This window comes from Argopecten irradians, chromosome 3 (genome assembly GCF_041381155.1).
Source record: "Argopecten irradians isolate NY chromosome 3, Ai_NY, whole genome shotgun sequence".
In the NCBI taxonomy this organism is placed as follows: domain Eukaryota; kingdom Metazoa; phylum Mollusca; class Bivalvia; order Pectinida; family Pectinidae; genus Argopecten; species Argopecten irradians.
The window spans coordinates 54,634,201-54,655,751 of record NC_091136.1 but is presented as its reverse complement, the minus strand read 5'-3'; the positions used below and the strand labels follow the sequence as shown (position 1 = coordinate 54,655,751).

General features: G+C 35.5%; 2 protein-coding genes across 3 annotated transcripts; one reads left to right on the top strand and one right to left on the bottom strand.

Moving 5' to 3' along the window:
• Nucleotides 1-339: 339 nt before the first annotated feature.
• Nucleotides 340-3,511, bottom strand: LOC138319105 (large ribosomal subunit protein uL14m-like). The gene is made up of 3 exons (XM_069262031.1): nucleotides 3,366-3,511; nucleotides 1,427-1,538; nucleotides 340-760 (listed from the first exon to the last, which is right to left on the bottom strand). Exons 2-3 carry the CDS (start codon nucleotides 1,513-1,515, stop codon nucleotides 388-390), a joined length of 462 nt encoding a protein of 153 aa, XP_069118132.1. The 5' UTR covers nucleotides 1,516-1,538; nucleotides 3,366-3,511; the 3' UTR covers nucleotides 340-387.
• Nucleotides 3,512-9,397: 5,886 nt separating this feature from the next.
• Nucleotides 9,398-20,482, top strand: LOC138319104 (uncharacterized). 2 transcript variants are annotated; one of them, XM_069262029.1, is made up of 9 exons: nucleotides 9,457-9,508; nucleotides 9,634-9,778; nucleotides 11,430-11,986; nucleotides 12,287-12,630; nucleotides 13,704-13,907; nucleotides 16,101-16,260; nucleotides 16,646-16,768; nucleotides 17,047-17,194; nucleotides 17,439-20,482. In XM_069262029.1, the coding sequence occupies exons 3-9, from the start codon at nucleotides 11,709-11,711 to the stop codon at nucleotides 17,676-17,678; spliced, it is 1,497 nt and encodes a 498-aa protein (XP_069118130.1). In that variant the 5' UTR covers nucleotides 9,457-9,508; nucleotides 9,634-9,778; nucleotides 11,430-11,708; the 3' UTR covers nucleotides 17,679-20,482. The 2 variants fall into 2 exon arrangements, with proteins under 2 accessions (XP_069118129.1, XP_069118130.1); XM_069262028.1 differs by lacking the exon at nucleotides 9,634-9,778 and having other exon boundaries at nucleotides 9,398-9,508.
• The last annotated feature ends 1,069 nt before the right edge of the window (nucleotides 20,483-21,551 follow it).

Below are 21,551 nucleotides of genomic sequence, written 5' to 3'. Positions count from 1 at the left end.
TCTATAAGTATGCTAGAATGAATTAAGGGCTTGGGTACGTTCATGGACCTTTTTGTTTTAAGTATTATAAAGTGAGAGGGGGTGGGGTGGGGGGTAATATTGGCCGAGTGCTTTAAAAGGTATTCCAACACATTACTATTACATTAATCTTATGAATTTGAAACCAACATAGGGCAGTTATAGATGGTAGCTCATTTATATTTCTCCAGGCATTCCTGCTTTCATTTGCCTATATATATCTACCTAACACTTACTTAAATGACACTGTCTGTTACTATATTAAAACGAATCAAGATTAAGTATAGTAGCTTGAAGCATATTATAGTGACAAAAATGCTATTCAAAAATCAAAAATTTTTATTCCTAAAATCATACTACATGTAAATATCACACAAATTTTGTGGCAATTGATAAAATTTTTGTGAAGTCTCCACTAAGTCCCCTTAGATGGGAAGGCACTGGCACTCGGATTCTGGTGCCAATAGGTGCTCCTGTATCATCAATTAACACCGCATTGTTACTGTCAAACCTTGGTCGCATTGTCTTCTGTTTCTGTACACACCCTACAATGATTGCCTTTTTCTTCTCCCTCTGAATGGTCACTAGCACCTTGTCTCCTACATGGGCTACTTGATTCCTAGTATACACCTGTATAATTTTCACTTTACTGCCACTCTCCATTGCCTTCTTTCCTATCACACTGTTATCCACTATTTTCACAGTCGACAGTTTCCGTAGTTCGCTCAAACTTTGTGAGGTACTGTGTAAAAATAAAAGATTATAAGTACATTTGATGACAGAGTACCTTTGTAAAGATGTCAAGTGATAGGATTTAGAATGATATATGTGTTCCAGTAAAATACTTTCAAAAAGAAGGATTCGTAGATCTGCCTTTCTTTATAAAATTAATTTCTCTCTTTTTTCATTATCTTGTCTTCAAATAAAAACTTCACCTAACCTGATATAAACCACGGATGTCACAGGAATTGATTTCTAGAGTACTCTTGGTGTCCTATATGGACAGAATCTCTACATCAAATTCTGATTTTGTGCAAATTAAAAAACAATACTTTTAGTTGTTATTTGTAGCTTGATGATTAACAGATAAAAAGTGTTTGGATAGGTACTGATTATATAGGACAGGCAGGTTCAGACACACAATGATTTCTTTGCATGAGCAACTGAAAATTTTACTGGATAAACCTAATTGATAATTCAGGGCTTGCTAAATAGTTCTTGACTAGTCTTCTATGTCTGGCATTTTTTAAACGTTACACACAATGAAATGTAGCTTGACTCTATGTACCTGTCAGTGGTACGAGACATTAACTTTTATTATTTTAATTGTTGCAGTCAATCTTTGAAGTTTTTAAATAGCAAAGATTGACTGTAATAATATAACAGCCATGACAAATACATAACTTACCTGAAATTACAGTTAATGGTACACTGTAAACATCTTAATGCAGGTGTTGGCACAAATTTTCCAACAAGTCTTGAACTGGTGGCAAACATTGTGTTTCTGTTCTTATTCCTTTCTGAAATAAAATTAAAATAGATATTCAACCCAGATTGCTACAGTGAGCTCTAACTGCATAGTCCAAGCCTCATAAAGTGTGATCGAACTGTTGTGCCAGGTGAGGAGAACTTTATTTCACCTTGGAAGTATGTTATTTTCAACATCTATTAGATGGATTGTACAGAACTTTTAGCAAGTGCTTGCTTGTATCGGAAGATCAAACAAATGAGTGAAGGAAATTACTTTAATTACATCAGACATGCGCAACTCGATGAAATCTACACGACAGAAGTCAAAAGTAAAGGTGGTCTAGAAGCCAATGGCTTTTCAATAGACCGAAGATCAGGTAAAAAATTAAGCACCTCATGTACAATAGAGTAGTAGAAATGTACAATGAAGAATGTTATGTATATTCTAAAAGCAAAACAGAAGTAAATTGTTCAAATTACCTTCAGGTAAAAGTTATCAGTAAACTTAAACTTGATACAATTACTGCAGAAAAGCATTTGATGCTAATGACAACTTTTCATACTTTGATTCTCATTACATACTGAAAAAATGTGCATTTTCTTGTCAGTACCTGGTATAAGTCCTTCACTTTAATATGACTGAAGGCAAGGCCTTATAGGGTGCAGCCAGATGTTTTAATGTGAATCATGCACCGCATACGAAGAGCGAAGCTCTACATGTTTATTTTATTTTTCATGTAGAAGACGTAATTTAGAAATAAAAGGACGCACTTTAAACTATAGAAGTATATGATGTAATAATTGTCTAGCATAAACTCAAAGAAATGAACTCAAAGATTCAGATTTTTCTGTGTCCATTCAAGGCCTGGAGTGCCGCGTATGCGAATCCTATGATTTTGCGCCATTTGTTGACGCTATGTGACGTCATGATTTCTTGTGTTTATCTTCACCTTGGTGGATATTTTGACTGCATTCTATAGCTTTTAATTTTCAAAGTGTTATTATTATCATTTAAAAAACAATAAAAATTGGTTAATTACTCCTGTTATGCATTTGCATTAGTTAAATATATATTTACTGGGGAGAGCAGTAATAGATTGCATTTGCATTAGTTAAATATATATTTACTGGGGAGAGCAGTAATAGTGTAGGATTGAATTTTGAAGATAGTGTTTTTTCTTATATTTTCGTGTATCTGTTACCTTAGAAGTGCTTTGCACTTCGCTGTGCCCTTATAATTCTACCATTTTGATGTAAAAGACTAAAAATGAGGTTTTCATCTTTTTGTTTTCTTGTGTAAGCCAGTGATAATCTCAACATTTGAGCTTTTTAAAACTCTTAACTGAAAGTCCTGTATGGAGATTCTGTTATACCGTTGTGTTAAAACCGGAGACAGGTTCTACAACGTATCATATATATAGAACCTCTATTTATCTTTCATCAATTTTAACAGAAACATAAATATATATTTTCAGATCAAGTTTTTTTTGTCAGCCAACCTCCGATACCCCGTGTCAGAAAGATACTGTATCAATCATTTTATAATATTCCATATACAGTTCAAGCATAATCATTGACTCCTTAATGTATTGTGATGAACGAGAAACTTTGCAAGGGCATTCCAAGTTACGACAAACATCATTAACATGTAGTTCTAACATTACAGTAGAGGCCTAGTATATCTGTACGGCCCCTGATTAGCTACTGTTGTAGCAGAAAAGATATCACCTTCTGACTGACTTCGGAAAAGTCAGTCAGAAGGTGATATCTTTTCCGCTACAACAGTAGCTAACGTTAGCTCCTGATATAAGCTGAAATTAAAGAAAAAGTGTTTGGTTTGGAAGTAAAAATATAAAGAATGTACTAAGTGACTATACCTTAATATAGTATGTCAACCACCACACATGTCCACAGCTACTAAATAGCCTATAGTCACTATCAGTGACTTTTTTCTCCTTGCCGGTTTATATTTAACCGGACATGCGTATCATGTCTCTAATGTCCGGACCCAAATGACGGAAATATCCTACAGTTCCGTATTCTATTCAATAATAATAGGTAAAGTAATAAGTAATGTAGGATCCAAGAAATCTGATATTATGAAAACTAGTGATTGTTAATGATATAAATTCAAATATCAATACTTCAGAAAATATATAACCGAATAGTCGCGTACACCAAGGGCGCAAATCCCAGCGTACATCAAGGACACCAACTTCGATCTTTTTCGTTGTTATCTCAAGTAGACTTAAATTCTGACTGCTGACAGACCTGCCATTTTGATACGGGCCTAAGAGGGCTTTGTCAAGGCTCGTCTGAAAGCAATATAAAATCACCAAATACGTCTTCATTTAAAGATGCTCCACCGCTGACAAATCGTATTTTTTCACTATCAAAAGGAGGAACAGATGATTTAGTATTTTTCTTCAGTTACAAAAGTTACTAACTTTACACCATTACCACCATTGAAATGTTTGAATTTCTAATTTTATAAAAAAAAATATAAAAAAATAATTAATTGCATCCCGAAAAATTCCGTGACACTATGTCCTATATGGAATGAAGTACTGATTGCCCATGCAACAAAGGCAAATTATATTATTTTATATTATTATTGTGTTAATTAGACATATATATACATGATTAAACAACAATTATTGTTCAAATGATGAATATCATTTATGCTCTGTCGGCGGTGGGGCATCTTTAACCGAAAACGGCATATTTGTCATGCCTTTATGTTTCTGCGTACACGCGTCAGAAATTTAACATCTTATTCATCTTTTAAAAACAAAATGTTAAGTTGAACCAGATTGAACAGCATTTTATACAGACACTATCAAAAACAGGAGCAGAAGATTTAGTATTTTTCTTCAGTTACAAAAGTTACTTACTTTACACTATTACGACCATTGAAAAGTTTGAGCTTCTAATTTTTCTTAAAGTTAAATATATAAAAAATAATTAATTGCATCCCGAAAAAATTCCGTGGCACTATATCTTATATGGAACGAAGTAATGATTACGCATGCACCAAATGCGAAATGAATTATTTTATGTTATTTTTTGTGTTAATTAGGCGTATATATACACGATTAAACATCAATTATTGTTCAAATGATGAATATCATGTATGCTCTGTCGGCGATGGAGCATCTTTAATACATTTATCATCTACAGAGAGTATTCAGGAAATCTTTAGACGAAGGGAAAATTCCAGACGACTGGCGAATTGCTAATGTGACTCCTTTATACAAGAGTGGGAACCACAACAAAGTGGAGAACTACCGTCCAATAAGTCTGACTTCAATCCCAGGCAAAATTCTCCAAAGAATCATTAGGGACAAACTCGTAATTCATATGGACGAGAACCATCTCTTCACAGAACATCAACATGGCTTTAGATCTGGTAAATCGTGTACTACCAACCTATTGGAGGTCCTTGAACATTGGGCAGAAGCCATAGATAAAGGGAGTAATGTCGACGCAATTTATATTGACTTCAGTAAAGCTTTTGATAAAGTCCCTCACAAACATCTACTTAAAAAACTAAAGGGTTACGGTATCACTGGAAAAGTACTGAAGTGGATAGAAGACTTCTTATCCAATCTACAGCAACGAGTTGTTATTCATGGTGAAACTTCTGGACTAGTAGATGTGACCAGTGGTGCACCACAAGGTAGTGTCTTAGGTCCTGTTCTATTTCTGATATATATCAATGACCTGCCCGAAGTAGTCCAACATAGCACCATAAAATTATTTGCTGACGACTCTAAAATTTTTAGAAACAATAACAACCCCACCGAGTCTCAAGAACTTCAAGCAGACATAGACAGTGTAGTCATTTGGACTAGAGACTGGAAAATGGCCTTGAACACTAAAAAATGCAAACACCTCAATATAGGCAATCTAGAACAAGACACGCATTATTCCTTCCCACAAAGTGAACAAATAGAGAAGGTACAGTGTGAGAAAGATTTAGGTGTACTTTTCGACAACAAACTTAAATTTAGTCAGCATGTTAGTCAAGCAGTTAATAAAGGAAATCGCATACTGGGTCTAATATTCAGGACATTTGTCTATATAGATATATAACTATGTTCTTAACCCTGTACAAAAGCCTAATTAGACCTAACTTAGAATATGCAACCCAGGTATGGTCTCCACTGCTAAAAAAAGATCAGATCGCTCTCGAAAACGTCCAACGTAGAGCCACTAAAAGAGTTCACTCTATTGAAAATTTACCATACCATTCAAGACTTAAAAAGTTGGGACTTCCCACCTTAGAATATAGACGTAAAAGGAACGATGTGATCGAAGTCTATAAAATTCTGAATGGTATAGATAAACTAGATAAAGATAAGCTATTTACAATGTCTTCAGCTAATACTAGAGGTAATAGTTTAAAACTCTTTAAGAAACAGAGCAGGACTAAAGTCACACAAAGTATATTTAGTCGGCGAGTGGTAGATTCATGGAACTCCCTTCCCAACTTCGTAGTAGAAGCCCCTACTCTGAACTCGTTTAAAAACCGACTGAACACTCACTGGAATTCAGTACCATGCAAGTTTTACCCCAGTTTTTATATGGCACAACCGGACAACTATTTAGTAAATGAACAAAACGCGCCACAACTAGCTGGAACCAGCTAACTACGGTGTCTAAGAAGAGGTAACAGGTAACAGGTATCTAAATCTCTGGAGTAAGCGATGATTAAGGTAACGTAGGCCTATTGGCCAAATTCTACATGGATTAGCATAGGATAACTGCAGCGATTTAGATAGTAACTCTCTAAATCTTTGCTTTTGTGGTTCCTTACAGCCTATGTGATCTATTGGTTTTTTTTTGTCAAAACACAAATTATGAAAATAACTGATTATATTTTATTTGAAATATTTATCAAAATCAAGTTAATGTATAAACAATATGTACATGTACATGTATATATAGATAGATATCTTTATTTCCTCCATGTGTATGAAGATTACAAAAATAGTTCATGATAATGAGTTAGAAAAAAGAAGTACATTGTACACTATATACAAAATATTATTGTCACTGATTACTTTACAATTATGGTACGATGGCCATATAATTTACCAGGATATGTGAAGTAAATTACATTTGTCACAAATATTTTCCAATATTATTTCCTAGTCGTGTCTCCATAAAGAAAGAAATCTTCAAAGAAACTACTAATTTTATACTTCTTATGCAGCCTAACGATATTCGGAATAAATCCTGACGTCATAGTTCATTAACGACGAAATCGCACATACGGGCATAGAAATTTCGGATCTCCTCTACTAAGCCGATTCCAAAATATTAGTTAATAGTTGTCAACGAGGGACTGAATATCCCATAGGCCTAAAGATTGAGTTGTCACACACGATGGTGAATCGAATTCGAACCCTCGACATCTCCTAGCTACTTTTACATGTATATACATATCTTATTATCTTGGCATATACACTAATACACTTAATGAGTCTAGCGTTTACCTGGTTTGCAGTTATGTTTGAAACAGGAAAAAAATGATTAAAGGTGTAGATTCAAATGCCGTAGCAGGTCAAAGATGGGATGTAATTACGTCAAGTAACTGTATAATAAAACGACATTTTGTGCCTAAAAATCATTTCTTTGTCATTTTAAAGTTCAAGCGTTATAAAATTAAACTTTTATGTACTTTAATATGACAGAACATGAAACAATAGTGCAATTACACGTCATTTTGTATGGAAAATCAATCATCTACATGTATGTAATTTTCTTTTTTTCTTCCAACTTTTTTATTTTTCAAAAAGAAATGTTCATATAATAATGTGATATTACATCATCATTTTCATCTTCTTCATCATCTACATCATCTTCTTCATCATCTACATCATCTTTATCATCATCATCATCATCATCATCTTCATCATCATCATCATTTTCACATTCATAGTCATTAAACTCATCATTGCCCTCATCTTTAACATCATCACCATAATCAACATCATCATCATCATCATAATCATCATCAACATTCATCATCATTCATCATCCTCATAATCATCATCAACATTCATGAACATTCATCATCATTCGTCATAATCATCCTCCTCATCATCTTTATCTTCATCATTGTCTTAATCATAATCATCATAGCCCTCGACTTAATCATCATCAAACAACAAGAACATCATCATCATCATCATCAACCATATGTAGTTATCCTCAATAATTAGTCACATTATCATCATCTACATAAACAAAATCAACATCATCATAATCAATCATCATCTTCATCATCATCAGCCACATTATTGTCATGTCTCATATTTTCATTTGACATACACAACTCTATACTCCCACATCCACACACCCAAAAACATACATTCAATGATATATATACAAGGGAGAGAGAGAGAGAGAGAGAGAGAGAGAGAGAGAGAGAGAGAGAGAGAGAGAGAGAGAGAGTGAGAGAGAGAGAGAGAGAGAGAGAGAGAGAGAGAGAGAGAGAGAGAGAGTACTGAGTATATTATAGATTTTATAGCTGGAGGTTGCAGTTATGTAAACTTTTGTATAAATACTTAATGAAGTTTGTTAAAACAATTTTGTAATAAAGTATATTTTATATCATACTGTCAGGGATTTAGTGAAGTTTCTATAAGTTTAATCCATTTTTTCCAATGACGGTTAAATTTTTCTATGTATTTATTATCTTTACCAATATTAATATATTTCTGAATATCATAATTTTCCCTTATAATAGATTTTAATGATGCTACAGACAGGTTTTGTTGAAGACACCTGGATCTGTAAATGTACTGTTTCATGATTAGTAAAATCAGGTTATCAATTATATAACACATGTTTTTATTGTTTGTTACACCGAAGAGAAGTGTTTCTTTTTTGAAGGAAAAAGGAATAAGTAATGCATCACGTGAAAATTCAAAGTGTTCAAAAATAGTTGTACTTCGCTGCATTCCCAAAATCAATGTGTTATTGTTTCTATCTTTGTCATACAAAAAAAAAGAAGTGTGGATTTTCAGATAAACCAATTTTAAATAAATATGAGTTTGTTGTAAGGATATGTTGGTTGACTCTGTATTGCAGCCATTGCAGTTTTGAGGTTGTAGCAACTCGGAAAGGAGTAGAATATATTTTTTTCCATGTTTCATCATTTATCTCAATAAGTTATTCCATTTTCTTTTGCCAGCGGACATAGTGTTATTTTGACAAAGTATACGGTAGATTTTTTTAGATTCTTTTTTTTATGATTAATAAGAAATTCTTAATTAGAATATAATTTTCTTTGTAACATTTGGATTTCAATGAAGATTTTTAATACATTTTCAATATGCATGGAATTAATAATTCAATATGTTCTACTTTGTTTCGACATTTTACATAAATTTACATAGTATATATCAAGTGAGGCAATGTGGATTATATAGCTGTTTTGTTATAGCCTTGTACAGAGTATTATACATGCACATGCGTTTGGCTATATATAAACATTTCAAGTTTCTCTCTATATATGTAGTACTGTAGTATATAGAGAGAAAAATGTCTATAGAGCCAAACGCCTGTGATATATGTAACATTTGTGTCTAATTGGTAAAAACGATTTTGCAACATTTGTGGGTACGGGTTGGAATGGGTACGAGGAGAAAAATAACGTTAGATAATATAGCTAGGTTTCTGGTACGGGTTACTAGATTCAAGTAATTTTTTCCGAATCGCTGCTAACAGATAAATGTTTCGGATTGTAATAAAAATGTCATGTAGTTTAAAATGTCCGAATACAAGGTATTTCATAAAAGTCTCTATTGAACACATATGTTATATTATTTTCCTGTACTTTATAGGAACGTCACAGCTCGTTAAAATCATTTCCCGCCGTTAGTATTCTCAGCTGTGAAATCGTACACGGTCACTTATTTGTTTCCTGTACAAAAGAGTTCCATAATTATTCCAAAAAGGAAACACGGCTTGTAGGCCTAACTCTCCGTGAATGATATTGAGGGAAAATGTGAGTAAATATGTAAATGATTCGTTTGTAACTATGATATATATGGCATTTACTAAATTATTATTTCCCTAACACTATACAGTAGGTCGTCAATGTTTCTTCATAAGTTCCCTTTAAATCCACAGTGACATTTGACGGTGCAGTACGCTTGGACATGTCAGGAACTTGATGTTCTTTCATCGGCCCGTTTGCTGCGCTCTCTATCACAGGAGCTTGACGTTCTATCAACACAGTATATATTAGGCGAATGTGTTTTTATATTGTATAGAGGTATTTTTATTTTTTATATATTTATACTATATATTATTGACAGAACGTCAAGCTCTATAGCTATAGCATATAAAAATACCCCTAACATACATATGTAGACTAAGTTATGTACTGATGCTATTAGTATTATATAGTGTATAGGGATATTTATATATATTCATGATATATATTATTGACAGAACGTCAAGCTCCTATGGTTGTAAATATCAAACGTATGTTGTCTGTAATAAATTGTTATATGATAGAAAGAGTCATTCCTCACCGCAAACAAGCAAGCAAAAAACATAAAACCCATCAAACCTGGGTTGCTTCTATAGTAAAGGGTCGTTCATTGATACGATACATATGTAACAGGAGAGGAGAAAAACTGTAGCGGCCAGACTGGGATTCAAAACCTGGTACATCCGAATACAAGCCCAATGCTCTACAGCTGAGCTACCTGCAGGTACCGATGATTGACCCAGTCCAATCCTGCTACACTCCTCCATCCTGTTTCAAAGTCTTTGCCCATGAAGACATATAAGACCCTTATGCCATCACAGTGGGTATTTTCGTTGAGCGCCAAGTTTGTAACAGGAGAGGAGAAACTGTAGGTGCAAGACTGGGATTAAAAACCTAGGACCTCCAAACACTAGCCGAATGCTCTACCGTTGAACCGATGATCGACCAAGTCCAATCCAGGCATTCAGCTACAAATATTTTATAATTAGAATGATCCAAGGACGTACATGAGAAGGATAAGTCACACTGGGTTTTGGGGAAGTCCAAGGCAGGCGCTTTTGTGTTTGTGCACTGACCGTGACGTTGGGCGACGACTGATTTTCCTTTGATATCCGCCGGCGCAGCCTTTGATGTAGCTTGCGGGTGCGAGGGTTACCGTCTTACTTTCTGAAGCGGGGCCGTCATTTCATGAGCTGTCGATTATTTTTAACGAAAATTTAAGACATATCCTCTAAATAATCTGTCTTTAAAGCAAGTAATATACGTCGTGAAATTTAATAAACTTTACAATGGTGTTTCGTTTGACTCGATAAGACAAGTATTTGTTGATAAAAACGGTTTTTATTCCCGGTTCATAGGCGTCTCGCGTGGTGTTTAGTAATGTAAAGAGACAGTCACGAATCCTTCTCACTTATAAATCCTTGGAATAATCATAAATTCATTTATACTCTGCTAGATATGGCATGGCATGCAATTAATTGTGTAGTAGCAGAAACAAATATTATATGTTGCTAGAGTAGTAAGAGCAGAAAAATGCATGGTAATGCAGACCTGGGTTTGAACTTGGGATCCTCGGTTGGTTGTGGTTGAGTGAAGTAAAGATTTGAGTTACAACCTCTACTTGAGACTTAATCATGGAGGTGTTAATTATGATCCCCTCTTCTTTTTTCAACATGGTCTTAGGACTGCCCACGATGGGAGTTACCTGGGACCATCCAAACACTTTGTGATGCTCTGACCAATAGGTTACCAGGCAATAGACCCAATCCATAACCATTACATTTGTTTTAAGCTTCTGAATGAGATTTCGAAGATTTAGCGCTAATACATGTATTAGATATAAAAAAATATTCCCTTGCATTTGTATGCAGATCTTGACGCATGTAATGAATTTGATATTTTTTAATCTTTTTTATTTTTTTTTTTTAAGGTGAGCTTGTGTTCAATCACTGGGCAAGAAGATGACATACACCAAAATAGGATGCAGTCATTTGCAATGGAAGTTGACTATCAACATCTGCTTTTATCTGAACAATCACAATCTAATTTAGCATATTTTTCAACCAAACGAAACATGTTTTACTTGTTTTTATAGTTATCAGCTTAAATTTTGGGCCTAGTTCAATGAATGGAAATGTCATTACACCAGTGACTTAGAAACAAGAACAAAACTTTTTATTTAATGGGGTTGTAAAATTCATATTTAAATATGAAGAAGAAGAAGACAATAATTTATGCAGCTTTTGTTGCTATTTGTGTTTACTTTTTTGTCCAAGTAAATTACTTTAATGAAGCTTACAGTCCTTTACAAGTTCTGTCTGATGCTAGGAGTGAAGCAAAGCGACTACTTCGGTTTATCACTCTTCAACATTTACAATGTAACTCTACTATACAAATCTCAAATAACACCTACTGGCCCATCTGTACGGAGAGGGAAGGTGGCATTAATATTGACAGTAAAGGCAAGAAAATCGCATATTCTATTGGGCAAGTATTTATTTCTTTAGTCATTTGCATATATACAGCACTTCAATGCAATATTAACTGAATTATTAATGTTTTTGATTGTACATATATGTGCATGTGTAGGATATAGATTTGTATGATTTCCTTATTCAAAATAGATCATTATTATTTCATCACTGAATTTGAATTTGAAGATATTAAAGTGTAGAAATATTTGGACATGGAGGCATGTGATTTGATTGTTTTTTATTATGAATTTATATTATTATGGACTAATAATAGCTACTTGATTTATTTATGTACTCTCCCTTATTTTTACAGACCCAAAGGGGATCTAGAATTTGAAAGGATTGTTGCCAAAAATTTGTCTTTTTACCTGTATCTGTTTGGGACTGGTCTTACAACCTCTGACTTTTCTGTGTACTCTAACAACACATGGAACATGCATATCTCTGTTGTGCCGAATGACCCTGCTGATTTTGTACGGAACTCCTACGATACTCAGACAGTTAACAATGTGATGCTCAGTCTTGGCCATACTTATATAGACATTTTAAAGATGGACCATTTTGTGGACAGCACTCATTCACACGATGTTCTCTACTTCATGATCAAAGATGATCTCTTGTCTCGAGTTGGACAGCTCCATCTTGCCCTACATATTGGTATGTAACACAGTTTATCACATACCACTAATCTACATTATCCAATGAATTTGCCTAAGTAATATTTTTGTGATCTAAGTTGATATATGACCATTGTGATATATGGGCAATGACATGATTGGCTTTTAGAAATAAAAACTAACAATCTTTTATGATCCAGTAAGTCTCAACTAGTTGCTGGACATAAGCATTCAAACTCAGAATGACTAAACACCAACTCTTGTTTACAGATGGATCTCAAAAAGTATTAACATGCAAATATATTACACCGTTCTTGTGCTGTAAATGGAGAAAATGCATTGTTTTTTGCTTTTTCAAGTTCTAAAAACACAAATAAATGTGAATAAAACAAAAAATATCTAGAAGCGTTGTACAGAAACTGCATCTAATATATATACATTTCATAATGAAGTGAAATGCTGTAAAATTAGAGCAAGTGATCAATACTGAAGGTATTAAAAGAAGGGAAGTAACTCTTATATAGACCAGAAGAAACCCAAAATAGATTGATCTAAATGTTTGTAGTGCGTTACCCTGTGAAATACTGATGTCAAGCTTTTTTTTCTGTAATAACAAATAAAAAATATTTTCATGCTTAGATACTTATAATATAGCTATACTTTTACCTCCACCCATGTATAATATAGCTATACTTTTACCAAGCTACACCCGTGTATAATATAGCTATAATTTTATCTACATCCGTTTATAATGTGTATAATATAGCTATACTTTTACCTACACCCGTGTATAATATAGCTATACTTTTACCTACACCCGTGTACAATATAGCTATACTTTTACCTACACCCGTGTATAATATAGCTATAATTTTACCTACACCCGTGTATAATATAGCTATACTTTTACCTACACCCGTGTATAATATAGCTATACTTTTACCTACACCCGTGTATAATATAGCTATACTTTTACCTACACCCGTGTACAATATAGCTATACTTTTACCTACATCCGTGTATAATAAAGCTATAATTTTACCTACACTCGTGTATAATATATCTATACTTTTACCCATGTATCTGGTATAAGATCCTGTATTTGTGTTACAGACAAGGTTGATGATGACTACCTGTACAGCTGGTACCGTGCTTTATACAACCTGTTCCACGATGCTGGTTTCCGTTTGTACCACACTGCTGCAAATGACCAGCTCTGTCTTCAGGTCACCCTGATGGAGTCGTGTGTTTATTACATGTCGTGGGTGAGGGACCCTGGCCCTAGGGTCTCCATCCTCTACCCTCCAGCCCAGGATGGTGAGTGTAGTGTTTTCTTTATTCTTTTTCAATATTTGAAGCTGAAAATATTTTCCTCTTGAGGATTCATTTTTAGCTTGCCTATTCGAAGAATAGGGGGAGCTAATGTTGTCACCCCGGCGTCGGCGTCAGCGTTGGCGTCCCATTTCACGTTAAAGTTTTTGAGCAAGTTTCTGTTTCGTCAATTGTTTAAGCTTAAGTCATCATAAATGTTTATGATTTTATTTTCCTAATGTGTATGGATGCTGAACGTGATAATACAACCAATTTGGGACCCTTTAGGTTTTTTTTGAGTCTGTTAATTTGTCATATTTCCATGTTAAAGTTTTTGAGCAAGTTTCTATTTTGTCAATTGTTTAAGCATAAGTCATCATAAATGTTTATGATTTTATTTTCCTAATGTGTATGGATGCTGAACGTGATAATACAACCAATTTGGGACCCTTTAGGTTTTTTTTGAGTCTGTTAATTTGTCATATTTCCATGTTAAAGTTTTTGAGCAAGTTTCTATTTTGTCAATTGTTTAAGCATAAGTCATCATAAATGTTTATGATTTTATTTTCCTAATGTGTATGGATGCTGAACGTGATAATACAACCAATTTGGGGCCCTTTAGGTTTTTTTTAGGTCATCTCAGGATGACCTATAGTCATCATGCTTCGTCCGTCGTCGTGCGCCGTGCGCCGTCCCGTCCGTAAACTTTTCACATTTCAATCTTCTTCTCAAGTTTGACCTGTGGGATTGAGCTGAAACTTACATGAAATGATCCTGACATGGTCCCGACAAAGTGTTGTTATTTTTCGGGTCGATCCGAAATCCAAGATGGCCGCCACAGCCGCCATCTTGAAAACACATTTTGAACTTCTTCTCAAGTTCTATCGGTGCGATTTGACTGAAACTTGCAAGAAATGATCCTGACATGGTCCCGACAAAGTGTTGTTATTTTTCGGTTCGATCCGAAATCCAAGATGGCCGCCACAGCCGCCATCTTGAAAACACATTTTGAACTTCTTCTCAAGTTCTACCGGTGCGATTTGGCTGAGACTTGCATGAAATGATCCTGACATGGTCCCGACAAAGTGTTCTTATTTTTCGGGTCGATCCGAAATCCAAGATGGCCGCCACAGCCGCCATCTTGAAAACACATTTTGAACTTCTTCTCAAGTTCTACCAGTGCAATTTGGCTGAAATTTGCATGAAATGATCCTGACATGGTCCCGACAAAGTGTTCTTATTTTTCTGGTAGATCAAAAATCCAAGATGGCCGCCACAGCCGCCATCTTGAAAACACATTTTGAACTTCTTCTCAAGTTCTACCGGTGCGATTTGGCTGAAACTTGCATGAAATGATCCTGACATGGTCTGGACAAAGTGTTCTTATTTTTCGGGTCGATCTGAAATCCAAGATGGCCGCCACAGCCGCCATCTTGAAAACACATTTTGAACTTCTCAAGTGCTACCAGTGAGATTTGGCTGAAACTTGCATGAAATGATCCTGACATGGTCCCGACAAAGTGTTCTTATTTATCGGGTCGATCGGAAATCCAAGATGGCCGCCACAGCTGCCATCTTGAAAACACATTTTGAACTTCTTCTCAAGTTCTACCGGTGCGATTTGGCTGAAACTTGCATGAAAAGAGCCTGACATGGTACCAACAAAGTGTTGTTACATCTCTGGTTGATCCCCAAACGAAGATGGCAACCATGACTCTATATCTAATTAATTTCCTATATGATTATTGCCAAGGTACTCAGATGACCGTTAAGGCCCATGGGCCTCTTGTTGAGTCTGTTCATTTGTCATATTTCCATGTTTAAATAGTAAATACTTGAACATCAACTTCTTCTGAATAGGCGAGCTTTGCTGTTCTCCAACAGCTCTTGTTTTCATTGATATAGTCTATTGAACTACATTGTACATTTACAACCCCCTCCATCTGGAGCCATAAGAGCTGGGGTCAGAAGGGGCTACTTTGACTATATGAAATACTTCTATTTTACTAGAATAGATATTATATAAAACCATGTACTTCACTCGCACTTAGCTGGTAGTATATGTCCTTATGGGCTGAGACATGTATAACATTTAGGCAAGAGTCATATGCAATAACTTTATGATGTAGCTGATGGCCTTTGTTCTTTTCCATTTCCTTGTAAAAATGTATCCACACATCATGTAATGTATGATTTCAGGATCCGAGGAATCTGAAGTGGAGCGTCTGGTTGACTACCTAGAGGATGAAGAGGCGTCCTGTTCAGAAAGTCTAGATATTGGACTGTCCAACTCACTGCCACTTAGCATTTGTTTGAATGAGGGGTACTTGCACAAGCCGTGTAACATCATTATTATTCGGTATGTGCTACCTGTAGGTATTTTATGCATGCTTACTTCAGGAAGGGAGGTCAATAAATAAGTGATTTCTATCAGACAGGCAATGATAGAAAAAAACCATTATTTGTTGAAACAATCTGCTTTGATTCAAATATTAAAATAATAAAAGATACAGAAATGATTTTTGTAGAAAAGTTAAGGATGCTTTTGCAAATTAGACATATTCATATTGAACTGATAAGCAAAATAATGAATTACAAGATATTTCTATGAAATATTTAGAGTACATGTATTTCATTCTGATTGATAAAATCAAGGGACATACTGTCAACCCTAATTGTGATTATATTTTATTGGTTGTAGAAATAAGGGACATAGTCATAATTGTGAATGCATGTTATTGTAGGAACAAAGATACCAAGTTTACAGTGTCCAGTCTGTCCAAAGGACAATGCCATGCGGTGGTACTGGAGACACAATCATCAAACTACAACTATAACATCCATGAATTCTTTGTAAATGTTAAAGGGTAAGTATTATACATATGTATGTATTAAATTTGTATTTCAGGGCTACAATGTAACCATAGAACTGGATTTGGTGGTAGTGAGAGCATATCTGCCAACTGTATACTATGACATCAGTATTATTTCATTTCACAGTTGTCATGATGGTGATTACTGAATATGGCTGCTCTGATAATGATATGCTTGTTCAATATTGAAGCAATCTTTAATCATGATAAAATAATAAAAATATTTTATTTGAGAATGCTGAAGACTGATACCATTACTTTTCGGGTAATAGGTCCTTGTTGCCAGCGATGACCCATATGACCCTGATGGATGCTTTAGACCAACATCTCCACACTGGCAGCTCAAACATTCTGTACCTAGACTTGCCAGAGCTGTTCTGGGATTTGATTGGTCCTTTACTAGACTCGGGACATATGCAGGTATGTCTACTACTCACTCTGGTGTCAGCTCAAAATCTCTTCTAAAATTCTTAGATTAGGAATACAAATTTCAGGATTTTCCTTCTTTGTGAGGTGGAGAGAAGAGGAGAGTGGGGACTTAAAGTTTGAAATGCAAATGTATGACAATGCTTCCATCAAAATTTTCTTGCAAATTAATAGACATTTAAATTAATTGTTTCCATTGTCATTCATTAATTTAACTTACCTATTATTATCATTTCAGAGCGTAAATCAACTGATAGCGGATATAGATGTTTGGAATGAACATAGTGTAAAGTCTCCACTCAATATCCGAAGGAGATACAGTGAACTTAAACGAATCGCTGCTTATGGATTCCAGATCTACAGGTCAAAGACTTTGTTGGACTCCCATGCTTTACACTTCCAGAGCAATCTTAAAACAAACAAGAAATGTTGTCATAGAGTTAACCTTGTACGTACCAAGCATGTTAGTATTACATAATACATGTCTCACGTTAGATTTGCTATAGATTTGTGTGTAATAGAGAGGTAGAGTTATTGACTTTTAACTGAACTTCAGGTTTTACTTTGTTAAAAAGCTCAACACTGAACAACTTGTGCCATGATTTATGTTTATCCATCTTTTACACTTGGAATTTTGATGCAGATTTTAAACTGAAAAAAATGAGACCACATGGTACGGTCGAGAACATATTCTTTGTCTTTATTTCATCATATGTTGTATGCAAGAGATTCAGAAATGGATTTTTGTTAGAGTTTCAAATTAGCACATGCTTGTAAAATTTAACAGCACTTTATTACACTTCATGGTTTACATGAATTTAAACACATCACATCATGCATTAAAAATTATTTGTATGTAAATTATGTATTTGAAAATTCTGTGAAAGTTTGTAGTTATTTTTGAGAAAGTACAATTTTTTATTTGTTTTATAAAATGTTAAAGGGACAATTCAGTCTAAGAGAACATTAAAATTTGTACATATATAAACAAAAACCCAGTTCTAATGGAAATTAGATCAGTCGGTTTTACTGTGATATGTCAAAAAAGTCCATGGTGGTGAAATGCGTGCGAAATGTTCAAACTCGCTCGCTGTCCGCCATTACACATTGTGGTCGAACATTTTGTATGCCGAACCCTGTCCCTTGCTCTTAGAGTAATGCTACTTTTGTCTAGAACTGCTCAAATCGCTCTGATAGTATTGTGTTTACCTTATTAGGTGAAGAGTCTTGTCCTAAAAATCATTTTATCACCTCCTCAGTGGTTATGTAGTTCATTTGTGTAACGTGCATGACTTTGGCTCGGATATCCTTTCGATGGCCGGCAGGATTCGAACTTGACTCAATTTTGATAGTAGGTTATTACAAATGCCATCTATGAAAGCAGTTTGCATCTAGATTTCGGTTTGATGCCATTTTCACGATGATAACAAACAGTACACACTACAAACAAGCAAAAACAGTCACCGGAAGTCCCCTAAAGGTCACCACGCACGGGTCATGGGAGGCAGAAACCTGCGCGTGGGACTTGTTTTTTTTGGTTTTTTTTTTGGAAATCGGTGCTATTTTCTCCTTCCTTTTCCCTTTCTCTCTATTTTCTATTACTTTGATATCTCTTCTATCGTTTAAGATCATCTGCCTGTCTGTATTTTGATAATTAAGCTCACAACGACAGGTTTCCGGGCACACCCTAAAAAATCCGGATTTCAGACCTCAATTTTTAGGTCATCTGACCCGAAGGGTCAGGATGACCTATAGTCATCATGTTTCGTCCGTCGTCGTGCGCCGTCCGCCGTGCGCCGTCCGCCGTGCGCCGTCCGCCGTGCGTTAACTTTTCACATTTTGAACTTCTTCTCAAGTTTGAACAGTGGGATTGAGCTGAAACTTACCTGAAATGATCCTGAGATGGTCCCGACAAAAGTGTTGTTATTTTTCGGGTCGATCCGAAATCCAAGATGGCCGCCACAGGCGCCATCTTGAAAACACATTTTAAACTTCTTCTCAAGTTCTACCGGTGCGATTTGGCTGAAACTTGCATGAAATGATCCTGACATGGTCCCGACAAAGTGTTGTTATTTTTCGGGCCGATCCGAAATCCAAGATGGCCGCCACAGCCGCCATCTTGAAAACACATTTTGAACTTCTTCTCAAGTTCTACCGGTGCGATTTGGCTGAAACTTGCATGAAATGATCCTGACATGGTCCCGACAAAGTGTTGTTATTTTTCGGGTCGATCCGAAATCCAAGATGGCCGCCACAGCCGCCATCTTGAAAACACATTTTAAACTTCTTCTCAAGTTCTACCGGTGCGATTTGGCTGAAACTTGCATGAAATGATCCTGACATGGTCCCGACAAAGTGTTGTTATTTTTCGGGTCGATCCGAAATCCAAGATGGCCGCCACAGCTGCCATCTTGAAAACACATTTTGAACTTCTTCTCAAGTTCTACCAGTGCGATTTGGCTGAAACTTGCATGAAATGATCCTGACATGGTCCCGACAAAGTGTTGTTATTTTTCGGGTCGATCCGAAATCCAAGATGGCCGCCACAGCCGCCATCTTGAAAACACCGAAGGGTCAGGATGACCTATAGTCATCATGTTTCGTCCGTCGTCGTGCGCCGTCCGCCGTCCGCCGTCCGCCGTCCGCCGTGCGTTAACTTTTCACATTTTGAACTTCTTCTCAAGTTTGACCAGTGGGATTGAGCTGAAACTTACCTGAAATGATCCTGAGATGGTCCCGACAAAGTGTTGTTATTTTTCGGGTCGATCCGAAATCCAAGATGGCCGCCACAGCCGCCATCTTGAAAACACATTTTAAACTTCTTCTCAAGTTCTACCGGTGCGATTTGGCTGAAACTTGCATGAAATGATCCTGACATGGTCCCGACAAAGTGTTGTTATTTTTCGGGTCGATCCGTAATCCAAGATGGCCGCCACAGCCGCCATCTTGAAAACACATTTTGAACTTCTTCTCAAGTTCTACCAGTGCGATTTGGCTGAAACTTGCATGAAATGATCCTGACATGGTCCCGACAAAGTGTTGTTATTTTTCGGGTCGATCTGAAATCCAAGATGGCCGCCACAGTCTCCATCTTGAAAACACATTTTGAACTTCTTCTCAAGTTCTACCGGTGCAATTTCGCTGAAACTTGCATGAAATGATCCTGACATGGTCCAGACAAAGTGTTGTTATTTTTCGGGTCAATCCGAAATCCAAGATGGCCGTCACAGCCGCCATCTTGAAAACACATTTTGAACTTATTCTCAAGTTCTACCGAAGGGATTTGGCTGAAAACTTCATAACAACTTTGGTCCCATAAAGGTTTCTAACAAATCTGATTCGAAGATTTACGTGTTTGGTTTTTAGTCTAGTATCAAAAAGTATCCGTTTAGCCATGTAACAATTTTGATCTTGATCATGTGGTGCCAGAGTGATTTAGAGGTCTCTCTAGAGAATAAAATCATGTTATACATGTACTTGTTTTTGAGGGCGATGTCACTCTGTCACGGACCTAGGCCAGTCCAGTATGTACTTGTTTTTTTTATATTTTCGTGTTGTTTTTTTTTCCGGGGCTCAGTTTTCAGTATAATATTAACTGAATATTTCTTGGTCTAAAATCATTTCTGTTCCATTTATGGTGAAGATGTTTTGTTTTTTTGTTACCTATTTGAATATGACCTTTTTTATTTCTTCATACTCTTTTGAACGTCATGAATTACTTGTATCTTTTTCAATTATTATTTATCTTTTAAATGCTTTTATTAGGGTATCATTAATTGCTTCTTTATTTTCAAACAATCTATTTATTTTTTTGTACCAAAAGCTGGAATTAAAGGTAGTAAAGGTTATGCAATTATATGTCCTAGTGTTTGTTGTGTGTGGTTGATTAGAAATATATGGAAGTATTTTATATATATTCTTTTGCTGTGTGTACATTAATCGATCAAGTAACACTAGGTAAAATGTGATTGATAGAAAACCTGTTTTTGGTGGATGACCAACAAAATATTACCTTGATGAACATACAACAAAAGATAGGAGAATTTAAACGATGGATATGTATCACTCCATAAGGATTTTGCCCTTCTAACTCCCAGTAAGGATTTAAATGATAAGGAACATTTTCGATATGTACCATATCTGCATGCTATTGTGTTATATTATAGGCACAAAGGTTCGGCCCTTATGTGTTGTAAATTACATTCCCTCTTACATGTGTTTCAGTTAAAAAAACAAAAGGCCCAATGGGCCTTGATGACTCATGTCACTAGGTATTACCTTTTATCACAATAACTGTGTTCATAAGCAACCTTTAGTGTGAGACACTCAAAGTACATTCTGATGGTGAGAC

Excerpts from the sequence above, each read along its gene's own strand:
- LOC138319105 (XM_069262031.1), bottom strand. The coding sequence starts at position 1,515 with ATGTTTGCCACCAGTTCAAGACTTGTTGGAAAATTTGTGCCAACACCT. Across the intron at positions 761-1,426 it reads ACCATTAACTGTAATTTCAG|TACCTCACAAAGTTTGAGCG; the intron begins GTAAGTTATGTA and ends ATTTTTACACAG.
- LOC138319104 (XM_069262028.1), top strand. The coding sequence starts at position 11,709 with ATGAAGAAGAAGAAGACAATAATTTATGCAGCTTTTGTTGCTATTTGT. Across the intron at positions 12,631-13,703 it reads CCATCTTGCCCTACATATTG|ACAAGGTTGATGATGACTAC; the intron begins GTATGTAACACA and ends TTTGTGTTACAG. Across the intron at positions 13,908-16,100 it reads CTACCCTCCAGCCCAGGATG|GATCCGAGGAATCTGAAGTG; the intron begins GTGAGTGTAGTG and ends GTATGATTTCAG.